The 19,825-nt window shown below is 38.4% G+C and overlaps 1 protein-coding gene across 4 annotated transcripts in view; it reads left to right on the top strand.

The window, feature by feature from the left end:
* NOL4 (nucleolar protein 4) overlaps positions 1-19,825 on the top strand; it is a 396,517-nt gene that overhangs the window by 64,886 nt on the left and 311,806 nt on the right. For 3 of the 4 annotated variants that reach the window (XM_006889163.1, XM_006889165.1, XM_006889164.1), the window contains exon 2: positions 7,353-7,502. In XM_006889163.1, coding sequence (XP_006889225.1) covers positions 7,353-7,502 — 150 coding nt within the window. Of the gene's footprint in view, positions 1-7,352; positions 7,503-8,448; positions 8,490-19,825 lie in introns of those variants that run through there. The other variant, XM_006889166.1, reaches the window with a different exon arrangement.

The raw sequence follows: 19,825 nt of genomic DNA, 5'->3' as shown, positions 1-19,825 counted from the left end.
ACAATATACATAATTTATCCAGTTTTTTCTGTCATACCCCCACCCTGATGTCAGACCCATTCTACAACAGTGGCACCATGCAATATTTGTCCCTTTGTGACTGAGTTATTTCACTCAGCATAATGTAGGAGGAAGGATTTTTAACAAAAGGATTGACGCAGTGCCTGCAACAGTGGGCTTAAGCAGAGATGTTGAGTATGATGTAAGATTGGACAGAGTTCCAGTCTATTAGACCAAAGATCTCTATGATCAATAGTCAACCCAACAGCAATTAACATCAACAACAAAAAGTGTTGGCAGTATAGAAGTCGGTATATATGGCTGCTTACATAAAGTTCAGTGGTTCAAATCCACTCGTCACTCCACAGGAGAAAAACGAGTATCCCCCTTTCACAGATTCACACCATGGAAACCCAATAGAGGGTCTCTATGAGTCAGAATTGACACAGTGGTAGACTGGGTTGGTATTTTTATTTTCATTTTGTATTGGTTTGCTTATAAACTTCATATACATTGTGTTTCATTTGACATGGTTTTTAATGTGAGAATATATAGAAATTAAAGCTCATTTTGCCCATGTCTAAATTATGTCAAAGGCTAGTTTCTTCCAGACTTCATTATGTTGGCAAGAATTGGTGTCCTAGGAATGTGGACATTTTGTGATAGAGAAAGATAAATATGTCATATAAATAATTATAATTATCTTCTCAATGAAGAAACATAATCTTGGGATTCAATAATGTTCTTGGATAAATCATCTCTTTTGGAAAGAAATAAAATGCAACTTTTTCTGGTTTTTTTGCAAATGACTTATTGATAAAAACTAATGAATTTCATAAAGGTTTGTTTTTCATAGAAACATTTTGTTTGAAGTTGAAATATGAGTGTACTTAATTTTTCTAATTATGGTACTATTCCTTTGTATGATTTTACCTTTTTCCAGAACTATTATTTATTTAAAGTTCAACAATTTCCATCTTTTTTTATTTTAAAATACAGTCAGTAAAAAAAAAAGCATTCTAACAGAATGCTAGGAATGAAAAATTTTTTTTTAATGAAAAATTCTTAATTTGGCTGATAAATTCACAGGTGTGTCTGACTCAGGCCATGGTCTTTTCAGTCACTTGCTACACCTGTAACTGTTGTTCCGACCAGTTGTCTGTGACCCATAGCAACCCTATGTACATCGATTCTGGACCCTGCCCTTTCTTGAGCCAGTCTCACTAATTCCGACACACCAACAGTTATTGTTTTAGTTACTGTATTAATTCATATCATCTGGGGTCTTCCTCTCCTGCACTGTCCCTCCACTCTTCCAAGCATGATGTCCTTCAAGGACCAGTCTATCCTGGTCACGTGCCCAAAGAAAGTGAGACAGAACTTCAAGAATCCTAGCCTTTAGGGAGAAACTTGGTTTCACCCTCTCCAAGACAGACTGATTTGATGACTGAGTTGTGATGATGGAAAAGAGTACTGAATGTCCAATGGACTGCCAGAAGAACAACAACTGTATCTTGGAAAATGTGCAGTCAGAGTCCTCCTTAGAAGCAAAGATGGCAATGCTTCATCTGTCATACTTTGGACATGTTGCTAGGATAGGTTATTCCTTTGAAAGGAACATCATGCTTGCAAAGATGGGGTGTCAGTGAAAGGGAGGGAGACCCTCAACTAGATGGATCGGTCAACACAGTGAACGCAGTTATAGGCTTAAGTGTGCCAAAGATGTTGAGGATGGTACAGGATAGGACAGGGTTAAGATCTTGTTGCCTATGGGATTACTGTGAGTCATACTTGACTTGACAGTACCTAACAACAACAGTTGCCATGGAATTGATTCTGACTCGTAGAGACCCAATAAGATAGTAAAAAAGCCTCATAAGCTTCCAAGGCTGTGAATCTTAATGGAAGCAAACAACCTCATCTTTCTCCTTTCAAACGGCTGGTGAGTTTGAATTGCCAGCCAAACGTTCTTAACTATTAAGAGTTATTCTGCGTGCCACCAGAGCTTCTATTTATTTATAATTTAGTTGATCATTTTTTCCACTAAGTGATCTATAAAATAATATTTTTCCTGAAAGTTATCTTAATTTTTTTTACAATATCAGACGTTTTATTGCTCTCATTGTTTATTCTTAAACATATGAAGAAAGCAAAGCCCTAAGGCTCAAAGCTCTGGTGGCTTAGTGGTAAGAAGCTGTGCTGCAATCTCAGCAGCACACAGTTCGAATTCACCAGCTTCCCTGTGGGAGAAGCATGAGCAGCTAGCTCATCCCCTGTGATTAACTGCCTCAGAGAACACACTGGAGCACCCAAGGGCACAAAACAAGAAGAACAAGGAAGACTCAAATTATTTTCTCTTCCTATAGGATTAAAAAGAGAGGTTAGGGCTGTCAAGAGCTTTGAAAAGAGCTTTGAGCACATGCAGCTCGAAGGAACATAAGGTGTGTTTTCACTCCTTCCTTTCTGTAAAGATAACTGCTTGAACTTTGGAGCCTGGGGGCTGGATTGTACCAAAACCTCTAAATAACATACAGATTTACTGGTTTGGTTGTCAGATACCCTCCAGTTGACTACGACGCCAAGAACTCTATGTATGAACAGCAGATCTGAACCTTGATCTGTTTTTGTTGTTGATTGCCTTCAAGTGGAGCACGACTCATATCGACTCTATGATCAAAAGGCCCAAAATCTGTCTATAACTGTTGACATTTATCAAGGTTCATAGGGTTTCCGTAGGCATGTTATTTAGGAAGTGGATGCCACTCCTGCTTCCAAACCTGTCACAGTATGTTATTGTTGTTATGTCATTGAGTCTCCTGCGACCCTATGTACAGCAGCTCTGAAACCTTCCCTGTCCTTTCCTTGAGCTTTACCAAGCCATAATCACAGTATCAGTCATCCCCAAGCCCATTGCTGCAGCCGCTGTATTAGTTGTGAGTTATTTAAATTCCTCTTCCTAGTTTAAACTAGGATTCCTGTGTGAAGACTGGGAATAGTAACATTGTCCATTTCAAAGACTTGGTACAAGGAGGAAGGGACCAGTTTCTTTCCCTTGACCTTAGCGTGACTGTCAGGACCCTCAAGATCTAGCAGGAACTGAGGCTCATTTTGTCTTTCTTATGCTATCCCTTCTGCTTCATTTCTTTCTGTGTCCTTCTCTCTCTGTCAGAAGGTAGACGAGTCTCATTCACTTCTCTAATGCTAAAACCAAGCCTTAGTCAGGGACCTTCATATAGACCCTGTCCTGTCCTTTTCTGGGCCACCTTTTTCTAACCTGTGACAGATTCTGGCTGGTCGTGTGTTTGTCTGGTGTCACAGGGTGGTGACATATTACCAAAGGGCAGAACAAGAGATGCCTCAACCTAGGCAAAGGACAGAAGAAAGAAGAAACTGCAGTCATCAGTTCATATACTGTGTGAGGGAACATGGTGAACTGAAAAGATAATAAAATACCTGACCAGCTTAACGCTCATCTTCATGTATATAATTATAAGAATTTTCTTCTTTAGGCATCACTGCTTGCTGTTCAAAGAGGCCCTTGCCATTTACTCATTGACAGCATAATGATTTACCTCGAATTCATATGCTCTTGTGCTTTGTGCCAGCAATTAATGCTTATGTCATATTGCTTCAGGGATCAAATAAGAACTCGTGTGCGCGTGTGTGTGTGTGAGAGAGAGCGAGCATGTGTGTGAATGTGTGTGCACATGCACAGACACAAGCAGATAAACTTTTCATGCTACAGCCATGTAGAATTAAACTTCATCTTTAATTTAAAAAAATCTATTTCCTATTCTTATCATCTGCGAGAATCCTTGACTCTTGTGTATCCTAAAGCCAGCCTTCTGCTCTGGTTCAACTTCCACTCATGCCAAATTATATTTCCTTTAGCTTGTTAGAAGCATTGTTTTCATTTTCTGAACCCCCAAAGTACTCTGCCTGTAATTCTCATCATCATTTTCAAAATGACAACGCCACAGTTTATTTAGCACTCACTATATGCCAGTTACCGAGTGGAGTACTTTACGTAGATGAGTTCACTCAGTTCTTACAAGTCTGTTTTTTCACAAGAGGAACCAAGATTTAGAGAGGCTTAAGATATTTACACAAAATACACATTTCTAAGTGGAAGATGACCTACAGGTAACATTCCAATCACCTGCAGGGATCAGAATTTTCGCCCTTAAATCTCTTGCCTTTTAGTCAGAGAGCACAGTAGTTACATTTTCTTTCTGAATCATACACTGCTTGAAGGAAGAAACAATATTATTTCATTTCTCTGTTGTGCAAGCTTCAGAAGCCAGCAACTCAACAATTATCAATTGTATAAATGAATCAAGTGTCAAGAAAGATGTTATTATAGTAAGAAAAGAAAATACCGGGGATGCCTTTTAAAAATGGGTGAATGGAAATCCAAATTTTCTGTAAACTTTCATTAAAATCACAATTAAAAAATATTTTAAAACATGAATCTTAAAATAATTTAAATGCTATATATAAATAACTATATAAACTTAAAAGATGGAGTATACATGAGATATTAATACTGTTGTTGTTTCATTCCATTCCTTTGCTTCTGAATCATAGTGACCTCATGTGACTAGGCCAGCACAAAACCATGCCTGGTTCCGTGCCATCCTCACAGTCAGGACTGTACCGGAGCCCATCATTGCAACCATTGTGTCCATATTATTGAGGGTTTTTATCATTTTTGCTGTCCTACATTATTAAGCTTGATGTTCTTTTCCAGGAAGTAGCCCCTTATACCAACATATCCAAAGCCTCTGAGATGAAACCTCACCATCTTTGCAACCAGGGAGCATTCAGTTGTATTAATTAAAATTCAGGTTTGTTCTTCTGGTTGTAGATGCTGGGTGCTGTATATATAGCTGACTTTCTAGCAGGTTTTCAGAGACTCTATATCACTTGGGAGGAAATTGCTCATCTTTCTCCCTAGAAGCAGCTGGTGGATTCAATTCCTGTGCCTTTGGATTGCAGTATAATTCCTTACCCAGTAGGCCCCCAGAGCTCCCTGTCATTCTTCTGGTAATCCATGTTATATCCAATTTTTAAAAATTAAGGTATGCATCAGGGTTGTATTCTCTCTCCATTCTATCTGTATGCTGAGCAAATTTTTCTAGAAGCTGGATTCCATTAAGAAAAATGTGCCGTAAACATCAGAGGAAGACTCATCAATAACCTGAGTTATGCGGGTGATGCTTGCTGGAAGTGAGGAGGATTTAAAGTAAATGCTACATCAGATCAAAGACTACAGCCTTCAGTACGGACTACATTGCAACTTCAAGGAGACAAAACTTCTCACTACTATATCCATAGGCGGCAGCATCATGATAGCTGGAAGAAAGATTGAAACTGTCAATGACTTCATCTTACTTGGATCCATAGTGAGCATTCTTGGTACCAGGAGATCAGGAGACATTGCATTGGAAAAGTCTGCAGTCTGAGACCTCATCAAATTATCGAGGAACAATGATGTTAATTTGAAGACTAAGGTGTGCTTGAGTCAAGCCTTAGTCTTTTCAGCCACTTGGTTTGCATCTAAGAGATGGACAATGACTCAAGATGACTGAAGAAGAATTGATGCCTTTGAGTGGTGGTGCTTTAGAAGAGTACTGAATATCCCATGGACTGCCAAAATAACCAAACAAATATGTCTTGGAGAAAGAGCAGCCAGAGTGCTCCTTGGAGACAAAAATATCAAAGCTTCACCTCACTTTCTTTGGGCATGTTGCTAGAAGTGATTCTTTGGAAGCCAACTGCCTGCCTCATCTTTCTCTCCAGGAGCTGATGATGGGATTGAACTGCTGACCCTTTGGTTAATAGTCAACCTGCTTTAACCACTAACCCATGAGAAAACAGGTGAAGCAATTCTTTGGAAAGGAACATCATGCTTGGAAAGGTGGAGGGTCAGCAAGAGAGTTAAGACCCTCAACCAGATAGATCAACACAATGACTTCAGCACTAGTGTCACGTATGCCAGAGATTGTGAGGATGGTATAGGATAGGACAAGGTTTTATCTGTTGTTCATAAGGTGGCTGTGGGTCGTACTTGACAGTGCTTAACAACAACACGAATTTGTCTTTGCTCTTCCTTTTTCATGGTCTAGATCGAGTTCACCTAAGTCTTTAAAGTGGTACCTTTGCTTTTTTTTTTTTTTTTTAAAGGTACATACTTTGGACATGTTGCAAGGAGGACCCAGTCCTTGGAGAGGGATGTCATGCTTGGGAGGGTGGAGGGAAAGCACAGGAGAGAAAGATCCTTGATGAGATGGATTGATTCAGTGACTGGGGTCATGGGGGTAGAAGTGTCGGAGATGGTGAGATTGGCACAGGATAGGACAGAATTAGACATAGAGTCACTATGAGTCGCAGGTGACTCGACAGCACATAACAACAACAAATACTTTAGAAAGATTTTGTTTGTAGCAGATTTGTTCAAAGCAATTTGTTGTTTAAATTCTTGACTACTCCTGCCATGGGCACTGATTATGAATTTAAGAAAAATTAAGTCCTTAACAGCATCAACCTTTTATCTGTTTCTCATGATGTTGCTTATTGACTCAGTTATGTGGGGTTTTGTCCTATTTTGACATATAATCTATATTTGAAGACTATATTTGACCTCCATCAGTAAGTGCTTCAAGTCCTCCTTAGTTTCAACAACCAAGATTGTGTCATCTGTGTTTCATAAGTTGTTAAGGAATCTTCCTCCACTCCTGATACCACAGTCTTCTCATTCTTTGCAATGATGTTCATTGTTTGGTAGGACTAACACAGTTGAATTATTCTGCATAGTCAATAAAACACAAGTAAACATCTTCTAGTACTTTTTGGTTTCAACCAAAATCCATACAAGATTAATAAAGTTAACTCTCATTCCATGACCTCTTTGGAACATTGCTTAAATTTCTGGTAGTTCCCTAATGATGTACTACTGGTAGGATTATTTAATTCTCTTTAGTAAAACTTCACTTGTGTGTAATAGTAATGATATTGCTTAATGATTTCTGCATTCTGTTGAATCACGTTCCTTTGGAATGCTGACAAATACAGATCTCTTCAAGTCAGTTAGCCAGGTCTTCTAGATTTATTGGTATAGTCAAGTAACTGCTTTCGGTTTGTATCTGTTACTCTTAACTATAAAAAGATTTCTTCATTTTACTTAATATTCAATATGTAAATTATGCATAAAATGCTGATTATGTTTGTTTACTATTTTAACTCTTGTATAGATTTGGTTCAGGTAATTAAAACATTTTTGTTTAGTCAGTTTTATATGCTAAATTCTTATCATATGTCAATATTAATCTTGCACTTTGCTTTGTTTACAGGATGGCGCTGGGGTCGATGAGAAGTTGTCTCTAAGAAGAGTGGCTGTGGTTGAAGATTTCTTTGATATTATCTATTCGATGCATGTGGAAACGGGGCCAAATGGAGAGCAAATTAGAAAACATGCTGGACAAAAGAGAACTTACAAAGCAGTAAGTAAAAAAAACCAAATAAAATCATACACTTGGAAGTCTAGTGTTCTCTGTTTCAGTCAATGTAAGTTAAGTAATTCTACAGTCTAGCTTCTGCCTTCAGAATAAATTAGAACATATCATGGTCATATCTAAAATTGTAACTAATTATTACTGACTGGTTTGAATAAATGTTCACTAAATGTTTTGTATACAGTGTAAATCTACTTCTAGTATTTTCTTATTATCTTTTTTTAAATATATAAAAACTGTTGTAGTTCCAGCCAGAGGCCTACAAATAATATTTATTTATGCATCCAGTGTTTCCTAATATATGACTGATGACTGGATCATATAAATTTTAGTACTTCCACTCTATTAATGTTTTTTCCCTAAAATTATATTCATGTATCTTGAGTATTTTCTATTTTGTGTTTATAATCACATGGATAAGGACATTTTATGTACCTCTCATATGTCATCTTTTAATAAATTTATTTGTGTTGAAAGATGTGCATTTCTTAACTTTCCAGAATGCACTAGTACATGTTATATGTTATTTCAATAGGCAATGCTCTTGAATCATTACAATTGAAAATGTTTAATGTTTTTATCATACATTTTTGAAAGGCAGATTTAATGAACTGTTAGTGAAATATGTGTATATCTATTATAATAATGGAGTTATATGTTTACAGTTTGATCTAGATGATTTAAATTTTTATTTAATCATGTACTTATGAAATCATCTTACTGTAGATATTTCATCCTTTCTAGGAAAATTGAGCAGTAAATTATTATTTTCCAATATGAGCAAAGTGTACCTCAGAAGGACTTTATTAGCAACCATAGATAGTAGTATCCTTTTTTTGGAATTTTTACTGAACTTTGCTTTTGGCTACCTTTATATTAACTGCTTTTAGTTATATTGATATACAATATCAGTCTGGATCCGTTTTTTTTTCAGATACAGAAAAATGTGTGAAATGCTCAAAGTTTCAAATACAGGTACATATGTTTGAAAATTAGCTACTGAGCATAAGAAATAGCTTCTTTTCCATAACTATTTTTTGCTATATTGCCAGGATCATATTGAATCTTTGTAGCTGCATAATAACCCTTAATACATGTTGTATCTCCCCTTCTTCTCTATGATTTTGTTTCTTGGCTGTTTCCAAATTGCATGGTTTGTGGCCAGGCACTATTGTAAGTCTCCTTACATAACTCTGCCACGTAAACTTTCTTTTGACTTACACATCCTAGGAGACATTCTTATTATGACTAATGATAGTGACCTATCTTCTTGGGATACTTTTATATAGACTAATATTACTGAACGTACTCATTTCACCTGTCTCCTATGCGAGGGTTGTATAATCTTGGCCTTAATAAGAAAAAAAATTACATATTGATCTACTAATACCACTAACTGTGTACGTTGATGGTATTTAATTTTCATGAAATAGCTACCTGACTTTGCTAGAGCTAAGGTAGGAATGTAGTAAATGTTAATTGTGTCTCAATGAAAACTTGTTCATAAATGAAACAGTAAATTTGGTTGTTTGTCAATGAAAAACGAGAACAAATGGCTTCATTGTCACTAGTGGTTTGATAGCTACTAAGCCTGTTTAGGTGTCAAAGCAATTTTAAACGATTTCATCTTAGAAATACACTTAGCAGAGACTTTTCATTCAAGTGGAAACCTGAGATAATGACATAGAACCCAAACTCTTACTTTTTCTTAAGTGAATGTAAAGAATGTGATCTGTTGCTGTGACTCATGCTAACATTTCCCACTAGATGGTAGAAATAATTTCAGCATACATCATTTTTCATCAACATTGTGAAGACATTTTCTGCATTTTGGTGTAGTTATAACCAAGTTGGGAAACTCAAGCAGTCTCTCAGACATCATCGTTCAGCTCTTGATAGCCTTTTTCTTTCTAACACTTATTTTTTTTCCATTTCCACTTACACAGTATTCTTACTTATTCCTAACATCATGTTCATTTTTTTTCTCCTGGACAATCTTTTTGCCCTCTGGTATCCTTCAGCAGAATCCTAATTAGGAAACCTTTTCATTTTCAGGAGTAATAGTTCATTGGGGTTGGGGTTGGGAGAACTGCTGCAATGCCAGCAAACGTGCTCACATGAATCTACATTGAATTTAAGTGTAATGTTAAAAATGAATATAAATGTTCAAGTAATGGAGCATAAAATGAAAAGCAATCTTAAATGGAATGGTGTAGTGCTATTAAGACCCTAGACTGTTGAGTCAGAACTGAGCTTCTGATAGTAATGGTGGAGTTTGGTAGTCGTTGATAGAATTAGTTCAGTATCTATTGCCATTTTAATGCTTCCCATTAAGTGTAAGAATTTTTGTTCCTACTTCTAACACAAAGGCTCACAGAGCATGCATGATTATGTTCATTGACCTTCTTTTCCTCCCTTATTTCTTCATGTCCAAGAACTCATGCAACTAATTATTAAATTGTGTCACACTGTCTTAATAATAATGATACCAATAGATTTAGTGGCCATTTTATTTACTTTGCAATTTTTTTTTTCAAATCTTTCTGTATTTTCACTCTGCAGGAGATAGTGGTCCTTTAATATTGGATTAACTTTTGAACGCTATTCGGTTTTACCTATCTGCAGTATATCATTCCTTGAAATATCTAGATATTATGCCATTTAAATTTTAATTTATTTTAGTACAGATAAAATTAGAGAATCTGTGTTCTAGTACTCATGAGCTCTTTTGAAAATCCACATAAAATGACACATTTTGGGAATATGTAAAGGCCATTATGATTCGTTTTTCCATTATTACTGCATTCTTTTAGGTTATTTCTTCTGGCACATTGGTCTCTGTAAATTAACAATTACTGGTGGGTTGAATATATATTTAATATATCTGACTCTACTCAATTGTTGATTATTTGCTTTAATAAAGTAGAAAAGAAGGACATTCATATACATTTAATTTTAAAACAAACCTTTAAATAAAAAATTAGATATGGGTATGCTGAGCCATTCAGAGAGTCATTTCTAAAATCTAAGGTGTAACACCAGACAGAAGAGGTAGGTACTCTCTAGTCTTTAACTCTTCCTAGATCTGCCTGAATCCCACCTTCAGGGCATCTATCTCTGTTCCCTGGCAGAATTTTATCTTTTATCGCTTGTCTTTTATCATAGGCTAAGCACAGATGTCAGATCAAACATGTTTTTTAAGCCAGGGTTTGATTAAAGGCTACAGTTTCAAAGCTCTTACTTGCTGCATGGAACATAAAATTAACTGTTAGAAATCTAAGAATTAAGGATTCTGAATTGATTCCTGGTGCTATCAATAGAGCAGAGATTCTGGGGACCTGTACATGTCTGTGTATGCATGACTGTACTTGCTCTCACTTTGTACAGCACACTCCACATTGTGGTTTGGAGTGTAATGTGGCAATACCCCATACATTATTCACATACACATCTCCCAGTGATTCCATTCATTTAATTCAGAGTTGGGAGTGTATACTGCAGCTCAAAGAACTGGATGTGAAGCCAGACACACGACCTCAGTTTCAAATTTCAAAGCCAGTATTTTCTGTCAGAGTCACTTACGGCAAATTATTTACATTTAATCTCCTAATCTCTAGAAGGTCACAGTGGCATACATTAGCGGTGGAAACCATGAGTTGATATGCTTAACTGACACATTGTAAGTTTTTGCTTGTAATTTCCCCTTTATCCACTCACTGCTTATGAGCCAGGTAGAAGGACAAATAAGACAATTGACAACTATCATTTGCCTTCATTTCAATTGTTGTTGTTATTATGTGTCATCGAGTCACCTGCAACTCATAGTGACCCTATATACAACAGCCCTAAACCCTTCTCTATCCTGTGCCAATCATTGTCTCTGATATACCTACCCCCATTACCCCAGTCACTGAATCAATTCATTTCATCAAGGGTCTTCCTCTCCTGCTCTGTCCCTCCACCCTCCCAACCATGACATCCCTCTCTAAGGACTGATCCCACCTTGCAACATGTCCAAAGTATGTCAGAGGAAGCTTCAGAATCCTTGCCTCCAAGGAACAGCCTGGGTTCACCCTCTCCAGGATGAACTTGTTTGTTCTCCTAGCAGTCCATTGTATAGTCAGTACTCTTTTCCAGCACCACAGTTCTAAGGCATCAATTCTCCTTCTTTTATCCCTAGTCATTGTCCAGCTTTCTGATGCATAGCAAGTACTTGCAAAGACCATGGCCAGTATCAGGTGCATGTTAATCTCCAGACTGGCATTGCTTTTCAGTACTTTGGAGAGGACTCTGACAGCAAACTTCCAAGTGCATTTTGTCTTTTAATTTCCTGGTTGCTAGTACCAAGAATGTTGATTTTAGAGCCAAGCAAACTGAAGCTGTTGACTATCTCTATTTCTTAACTATCTATCATAATGCTGCCAATCAGCCCAGTGGTGAGAATCTTTGTTTTCTTGATGTTGAGCTTCAATCCATACTGAAGGCTGCAGTCCTTGACCTTCTGCAGCAAACACTTCAGGTCCTCCTCAGTTTCAGCAAGTAGAGTTGAGTCATTTGCATAATGCAGATTGTTGATGAGTTTACCTCCAATCCTGATGCCACACTTCTCCTCATTAGAGCCCAGCATCCTGGATGATCTGTTCTGCTTATAGTTTGAAAGGATATGGAGATAGGACACATCCTTTGTGCACACCCTTCCCAATTTTGAATCATACAGTGTTTCCTTGCTCTATTTTGACGGCTGCCTCCTAGTCCAAGGATAGGTTTCACATAAGCACAATCAAGTGTTCTGGGATGTGCTGTTCCAAATGTTTTTGGATAATCTTCAGCAGAATCTTGCTTGCAGGTGATAACAATGATATTGTTTGAAAATTTCCTTACTTTTTCAGATCACCTTTGTTTGGAATGGGAACAAATACAAATAGATTTCTTCCAGGCAGGTGGCCAGATGGTTGTCCTCCAGATTTCTTGGTACAACTTGGTGAGCACATCCATGGCAATGTCTTTTTGTTGAAATATGTCAATTGGTATGCCGTCAATTCCTGAATCCTTGGTTTTTGCCAATTCTTTCATTTTGCACAGATTATTTTCTTCCTGTCCTGATGTCTCAGCTTGGAGATAGGAATAGTAATAGCTAGTAATGTCAGCAGTATCACTAAAAGTGATAACTTTTCCTGAAATCTTGATAACTTTATCATTGCTCAAAGTTTGGATTAAAGGAAAACACAGAGAAAGCCAGAAACCCTCTGACCAAAGGATCTCCTGTCAGATGACATTCACAAGAATTATTTTTCATTTTCTTCTCTTCTTCAGAATTTAAATTTGTTTTGCAAACTAATTAACTGAATTTTATTCACTGGTTCTCTTTAGAGGACTAGCTTACAAAGTAAATGGAATGCAGTAGTTCTCTCCCTCCTTTTTGATTGGGGCATTTGTTCCAGGACCTCCTGTAGATGTCTGAAGCCTTGAAAAGATCTATATAAACCCTATATAAACTGTATTTCTGTGTATTTTCCTCTATGTATATAAAACAGGTCTCCAGAGTGCACAGGCAGGCAGCACCAACCCAGGGGATCTAGTAGAGAATGAGACAGCTACTCGCCGAGCTATTGTTTACCAGGCGAGTGTCCTGAAGAGAAGGAAGCATCTGCCTCCAGAATGGAGCAGGATTTGGGGAAATTTTATTTCACTAATATTACAGTGTTTGGTGGAGCTCCCCAATTAAAACAAGCTTGGAAGCAGGAGTGGCATCCACTTTCAAAATAGCTTGCCTCAGGCAACTCTATGAACGTGGAGAAATGAGGAAAGTGACCGTTCGTAGGTTTGCTATGAGTCGTCTATAACTCGACGACACTTAGCAACACCAACGACATTACAGGCATGCTTCTCGTGCTGTTGTTGGGTGCCGTTGAGTTGAATACAGCTCTTAATGACACCGTGGACAGCAGCTCAGAGCCTTGCACTGTCCTGCTCCATTCTAAAAAGTTCATGATCCTAGTCACTGTGTCAAACCATCTCATTGAGGGTCTTCCTCTCTTTCTCTGACTCTCCACCTTCCCTGGCATGATGCCTTTTTCCAATACTGACCCCTTCTGACGACATATTCAAACTATGAACAAGATGAAGTTTTACCATCTTTGCCTTTAAGGAGAACCCTGATTGCACTTCCTTCAAAAAATACTTGATTTTTCTTTGAGCAGTTCATGAGTCCATTTACCAGCACCTCAATTCAAAGGCATTAATTCTTCTTTCATCTTCCTTATTCATTGTCCAACTCTCAGATTCACAGGAAGCATTTGAAAATGCCATGGTTCAGATAGGGCACACCTGAGCCTTTCAGCTTGGCTCAAAGACTCAGGCACAGAATTTAAATATTGTTGAGCTTCATTGAAATATTCTTGGACTTAATTTTCCATGAATAATTGAAACCACACCGAAAGTGAAATTGCATTTGGGGGTGTGTATGTGTGCTACTTTGGAAAAAACAACCTGGTCATGCCAAAGCTCTACATGCTACTCTGAAAACTAAGTCAGATAATAGTCTATCAGGTTTAGAACTATTGGCCTAGAGGTAAGAAGCTGTGCTGCCATCTGAAAGGCACAGGGTTCGAATCTACCACTTGCTCCATGGGAGAGGGACAGGCAGTCTCCTCTCGTGCTTCTGAAAACCCACTGGAGGGTCAGCTATGGGTCAGTTGCAATTCAACAGTACATAATAACAACACAACAACCGTAAAATTAATTACTGTTATGGTTTTCCCACCCTCTTGTTCTTTTTCATAAATGCCTATTCATTTATTCTTTTTATAAATGCTTATTGGTTCAGCATATCTGCCATATAATAGGATATTTCAGTTGTAGTAGTATCTGCATTTTATTATAGAAAACATATTCAGAATTCTTATAAACTGAGAATGAGACTAAAGAGTCCAATTGACTGCCATTACGGTGTGAAAACAAAGCACAAGGCTGAAATGCAGGCCTTCAGAGCAAGTCATTGAACATCTTTTGTCTCTGGTCTCAATATCCTCGAATTTAAAATGAAGAGACTGGAATTCTGTTTTCTCCAAATACAGAAAGTATTCTAGCAGTGGACATGCTCTATTTAGGGTCTGCCGCTGTCCTTGGGGACAGAATGAAAACAGTAAGCAAAGCCAGCAGCTCAGATGGCTCTGGGACTGTGTAGACCCTGGGAACGCATCCCACTCTTTGACAGACAGATAGGTTGAGTTGATAAAGTAAAGTTCAGAGATCAAAGATTTGGGCTCAATTATTTTCTATTTGTTGTTGTTGTTGTTATTGTTGTTAAGTGCCGTTGAGTCGCAGGTAACTCATAGCGACCCTATGAAGGAGAGTCCTCAACGCTTGGGTGCCTTTCATCCTCTCTCCAGGTTCATAGAATTTCCAAAGGCAAGCTATTATGGAAGTGGATGCCACTCCTCCTTCCAAGCTCATTTAAATCATGGAGCTCCACCCCACTCTCTGTCCCCATTGGGTAGCCAACCATTAACACATTTGACACATCAGTATCACAGTGTTCAGCCTCACAGCAACCACAAGTGACCGCAGTACGGCAACTTGTACACCAGGGCTATACGACCTAGAGGAATGTCTGAACAAAAACAATGAAAGAGAGGCCCGAGGGCCGCAGATTAAAAGTCACCCACCTTTGGCTTGGTAGCATCACTTTCTGTCCACTGGGCCAGCTGATCTCTTTCTCTCTGTGTTGATATTATTGTTGTTAAGTGCCGTAGGGTCGCAAGCGACTCATAGTGACCCTATGAAGGAGAATCCTTGATGCTTAGGTGTCTCTCATCCTCTCTCCAGGTTCATATGGTTTCTGGAGGCATGATGTTATGGAAGTGGATGCCACTCCTTCCAAATTTTCTATTTAGGTTAACTAAAAAGAATAATTATAAGAAGGATATGCAGTCATTAGATTTCCTCCCCACCCCCTACCCCCTAATTTCCAGGATTTTAATATGTTACCACAGAAGCAAGTCCATAAAATAGACTACCAAGTATCAGCAATTTTTCACTGCTATTCATTTTTTTACAAAAATTATTGTAATAATCCTGTCAAAAAGAGCTGTATTATCTCTGTGATGTTGCCTAAAGTATAGTGTCCCTTCAGGCTGCAGTGCAACCGCATGGCCGGAGCATGATTGCATTTCTCTTGATCTGAACATGGGGACTCCTGATAGCCTTTGTTTGTGTCTCATTTTTCTTGTACTTTGTTTCTGTAAACACACATGTTCTCTCCAGTGTTGCTCATCTTATAGTTCTGTAGACTCAACCAAAGGAAACAAACCCAGCGCCTTAGATTCTGATTCCAGATGGAATCAGGTGCCAGATAGCAGCCTTCCAGCTGGCTCCAAGGCTCTACCTCTTTATGGAAGAGATTGCCCATCTTGCTTTTTGGAGAAACTTATGGACTTGAACTGCCAACCTTTTGATTAATCGCACTATACCCCAAGGCTCCTTTCTCTAGTCTTAGAGCAGGGTTACAGACTTTTGTTGGTATTATAGGTTAACATAGGGAATTTTTTCAACAAAATTCTGTCATCAGTGTCAAGAAGACCTTGCTCCCAGAGAGATTTCATTTCTCTGTCTACGTGGACAAGGGAGCTCTGGTGGCCTAGTAGTGGTAAGAAACTGTGCTGCAACCCCCAAGCCACATGGTTCAAATCGACCAGCTGCCGCATGGACAAAGGATGGGCAGATTCCTCCTATGCGATTAACTGTCTCTGAAAACCCACTGGAAGGTCAGCTATGGGTTGGTTCTAACGCAGCGGTACACACAACAAGAACATGCAGGTGGCCTAGTGGTAAGAAGCTGCACAGCAATCCCAAAGGCACGGGATTCGAATTCACCAGCTGCTCTGCAGGAGAAGGATGTGCAGTCTCTTCCTATGCAATTTGGTGCCTCTGAAACTCTTCTGGAGGGTATGCTATGAGTTAGTTCTGGCTCTCAAGCACAAAACAACAACAACACATCCGAGTGCCCAAGATTTTTCAATTAAAACTTAATTTATTTGGGAATAACAATAGACTCTTGAGCTTTGTATAGATTTAGAATGGCCTCGTGGGAAAGAAGCTAGAGAATAAATTAGATTCCTGGCAGACATTAAAGAGAGTGCTTGTGGCTTAGTGAGGAAGGAGCTGCACTGCCAACAATTCAATAGTGGAAAGTTCGAATCCACTGGTGATCCGTAGCTGAAAGATGTACAGTTCCTCCCTGGTGATTTACAGTCTCTGAAAACTGTTGGATTAGCTCTGTGGTGGTTCTAACCCCACAACATTGAATGAGTTTGAGTGGACAGTCGTTACGGTGTGCTGGTGGTGTAGCTCCTAGAGAATGGAACTGCTAACTCAAAGGCCACACTTCTTTGAAGGTTCACATCCACTAGTGACTCCTTGGGGCATAGGGGGAGCGGGGGCAAGAGACAATCCCCTCTGTGAGATTTATAGTTTCAGAAACTCAGTATAGGGCCAACCAGAAGTCGGTTGTGACTCCATGGCAATGAGTGAGGGTTATCAATCATAAGCAATATGTGTGATCACTTTATAGTTATGTTTCTGGCTCCCATCTCCCCATCTGAGATTAACCCAAGAGTGAAGAGGGATAAAGAAGACAATATGAGATACGCTCTAGAGACACCTATCAAGGAGCATAGAATCTGCTTGATTTCTGTATGAGACCCAGCCAGCCACTCTGTATGTGTGTGTTAGATGCAGAACTGAGACTATGAAGATATGAATAAAAAGTCTAAGTCACCTCATGTGAAAATTTTTATTTGATAACAAGAGTATTTTAAATGAATTATATGAGAATATAAAGATTATGGTAAAAACAATAAAAATGAGAAAAAGTGCTATCTAGGTACTAAAGATACACAGAAATGTTATATCTTTGTGACTCTTCTCTGTGCTTTTTAATATTTTAGATTTCTTTCCACAGATCTAAGGGCATACATAGATGTTTCTGAGGTAAAACCAGGAGGAAAATATTCCCTGAGGTTTTGAAATTAATTTTTTCCTTGTGAACAATCTTCTCTGACCTAATATAAAAATTAAAATAAAAACAAAATAGAGTAATAAAGAGAAAAGTAGAGATGCTTAGTTTGATTATTGTTTTGTTTTTTAATTAAATTAATTGTGATTGTACTATTAAAAAGTACAGAAGCGTAAATAAACCAATACTGTGACTTAGCAGAGATATATATAGAAAAAAATTATTAATGTTAACTTGTTGTGGTGCTGGAGAAGAGTCTTGAACATACCACGGACCACCAAGAAAATGCATAGGTGTGTCTTTGAGAGGGTGAAACCAAGTTTCTCCTTCGAGGCTAGGATTTTAAAGCTCTGTCTCACATATTTTGGGGATGTAGCCGGGAAGGACTGGTCCTTGGAGAAGGACATGATGCTTGGAAGGGTGGAGGACAACGCAGGAGAGGAAGACCCAGATGAGATGAATTGACACAGTAACTGGGGCAACAGGGTGTGTCGGAGTCAGTGAATTTGGCTCAGGACAGGGCAGGCTTCAGGGTTGTTGTACATAGGGTCGCTATGAGTCACAAACAACTCAACAGCACATAACAACAACATCCCAAACCCAAATAACTTTGGGAAACATTTTTTTTAATATGTTCTTGACTGCCTTCAAGTTGAGTACGACTCATAGCGACCCTATGAACAAAAGGCCTGAAGACCCTCTACAAATATAGAAATTTACCAAAGTTTATAGAGTTTCCAGTGGCATGTTGTTTAGGAAGTGGATTCCATAGCAGTTCTAAATCAGGATAACAAGAGTACTTGCTTTTATTAAAAATTATTACCTTCAGAGCTGTTGTACATAGGATTGCTAAGAGTCGCAGGCGACTCGATGGCACATAACAACAACAACAACAACATTACCTTTTTCTTATACAGCTAGTAGTTGGAGTCATCATAGCTGGGCAGATTCATAGACTAATTCTTTTTACTGAGAAGATTTTTCGTGGAGAGAAAGGTTGGTGGAGAAAATCAGAAGAACATGATTACACTGTAAAACAGAAAAAACTCATTCAAACTAGCATGTCTTTGACCGTCACTGATAACATCATCACAATTTCGTTATTTAACAGTACTGTCCCGCATGTAGAACTTTTCCTTGAAAGGGGGTTAGTTTTTTAGAAAAACGTCATTAACATTTCAATTCACCCTAAGACATTGCTACTTTAGTGCGCCCTAGTGGTGCAAATGAGCTAATGCAGCTTTAAAAAGTATTTACTCTCAACGGTGATGGCACTTGCTCAGATTCTGAGGTTAATGCTTTCCTGAGGGCAGTGAGAGTGTAATTAAGAAATATCTAGTGTGTCGTAAGTGAGCTCTGGTACTCTAGGGGCAAGAAGCTTCATTGCAATCCTGAAGGCACGCGGTTCAAGGCCACCTACGCAGAAGGATGGGCAATCTACTCTGGTGAGATTAACTGCCTCTGAAAATTCTTTTGGAGGGTCAGTTATGGGTCAGTCTGACTCGAAGGTACAGAACAATAACAACCCTGTCTTAAGGGAACTCTGGTGGCTTAATGGGTAAGGAGTTGCACTGACAACCCTGCACTGGCAACCCAAAAGCAAGTGGTTCAAATCCACCAGCTTCCCTACAGAACAAAGGTAGACAATTTCCTGCTGTGTGATTTATAGCTTCTGAAAACACATTGGAAGGTCATCTGTGAGTCATTTCTAACTCCATGTCTCTTAACACCACCTCCCTATGTTCTCAAGAACTGTAAATGCTTTTAATGGTATGAGATGTGACTGGAAAGAATTCAAGGATGTGAGAGAATGGCATGAGGCAATAGAGAAAAGAAGGAGCTTAAAGTGCCCGGCAGACGTGGTATAAATTCTCATGAGGCGCATTCTACAAATGTAGTTTGTGTGTCTGATTTTTGGTATGTTAATACTTTGTGAGGTTGCTTTGAGAGTAAGGTGCGTGAAAGAGTTCGCATAGGTGTGTCATATGTAGTACTTACCATTTTATAAAAATCCATTGAACAAGGACATTCTTCTAAAACTATACAGTTGTCTGAAAAAATCAGTGCTATCAATAACGTTTTTCTATTAATTAGGTAACACAAGTCCTATGTTTTCTTTATGCACCTATGATCATCAATGAGTTATGAGTGCATCCACCCATGTATTCATTTGTGACCTGGTCAGAATTATGAATACCAATTTATTAGCTTTAGGAACAACAATTGTAGTCTTTTCAGGATAACTAACCGGAAAGTTAATGTGTGTGTGTGTGTGTGTGTGTGTGTGTGTGTGTGT

Source organism: Elephantulus edwardii, unplaced genomic scaffold (assembly GCF_000299155.1).
Source record: "Elephantulus edwardii isolate Elephantulus edwardi_28Jun2011 unplaced genomic scaffold, EleEdw1.0 scaffold00076, whole genome shotgun sequence".
Taxonomy (NCBI): domain Eukaryota; kingdom Metazoa; phylum Chordata; class Mammalia; order Macroscelidea; family Macroscelididae; genus Elephantulus; species Elephantulus edwardii.
The sequence above is the reverse complement of the archived record's forward strand: the minus strand, read 5'-3'. Positions and strand labels throughout refer to the sequence as shown.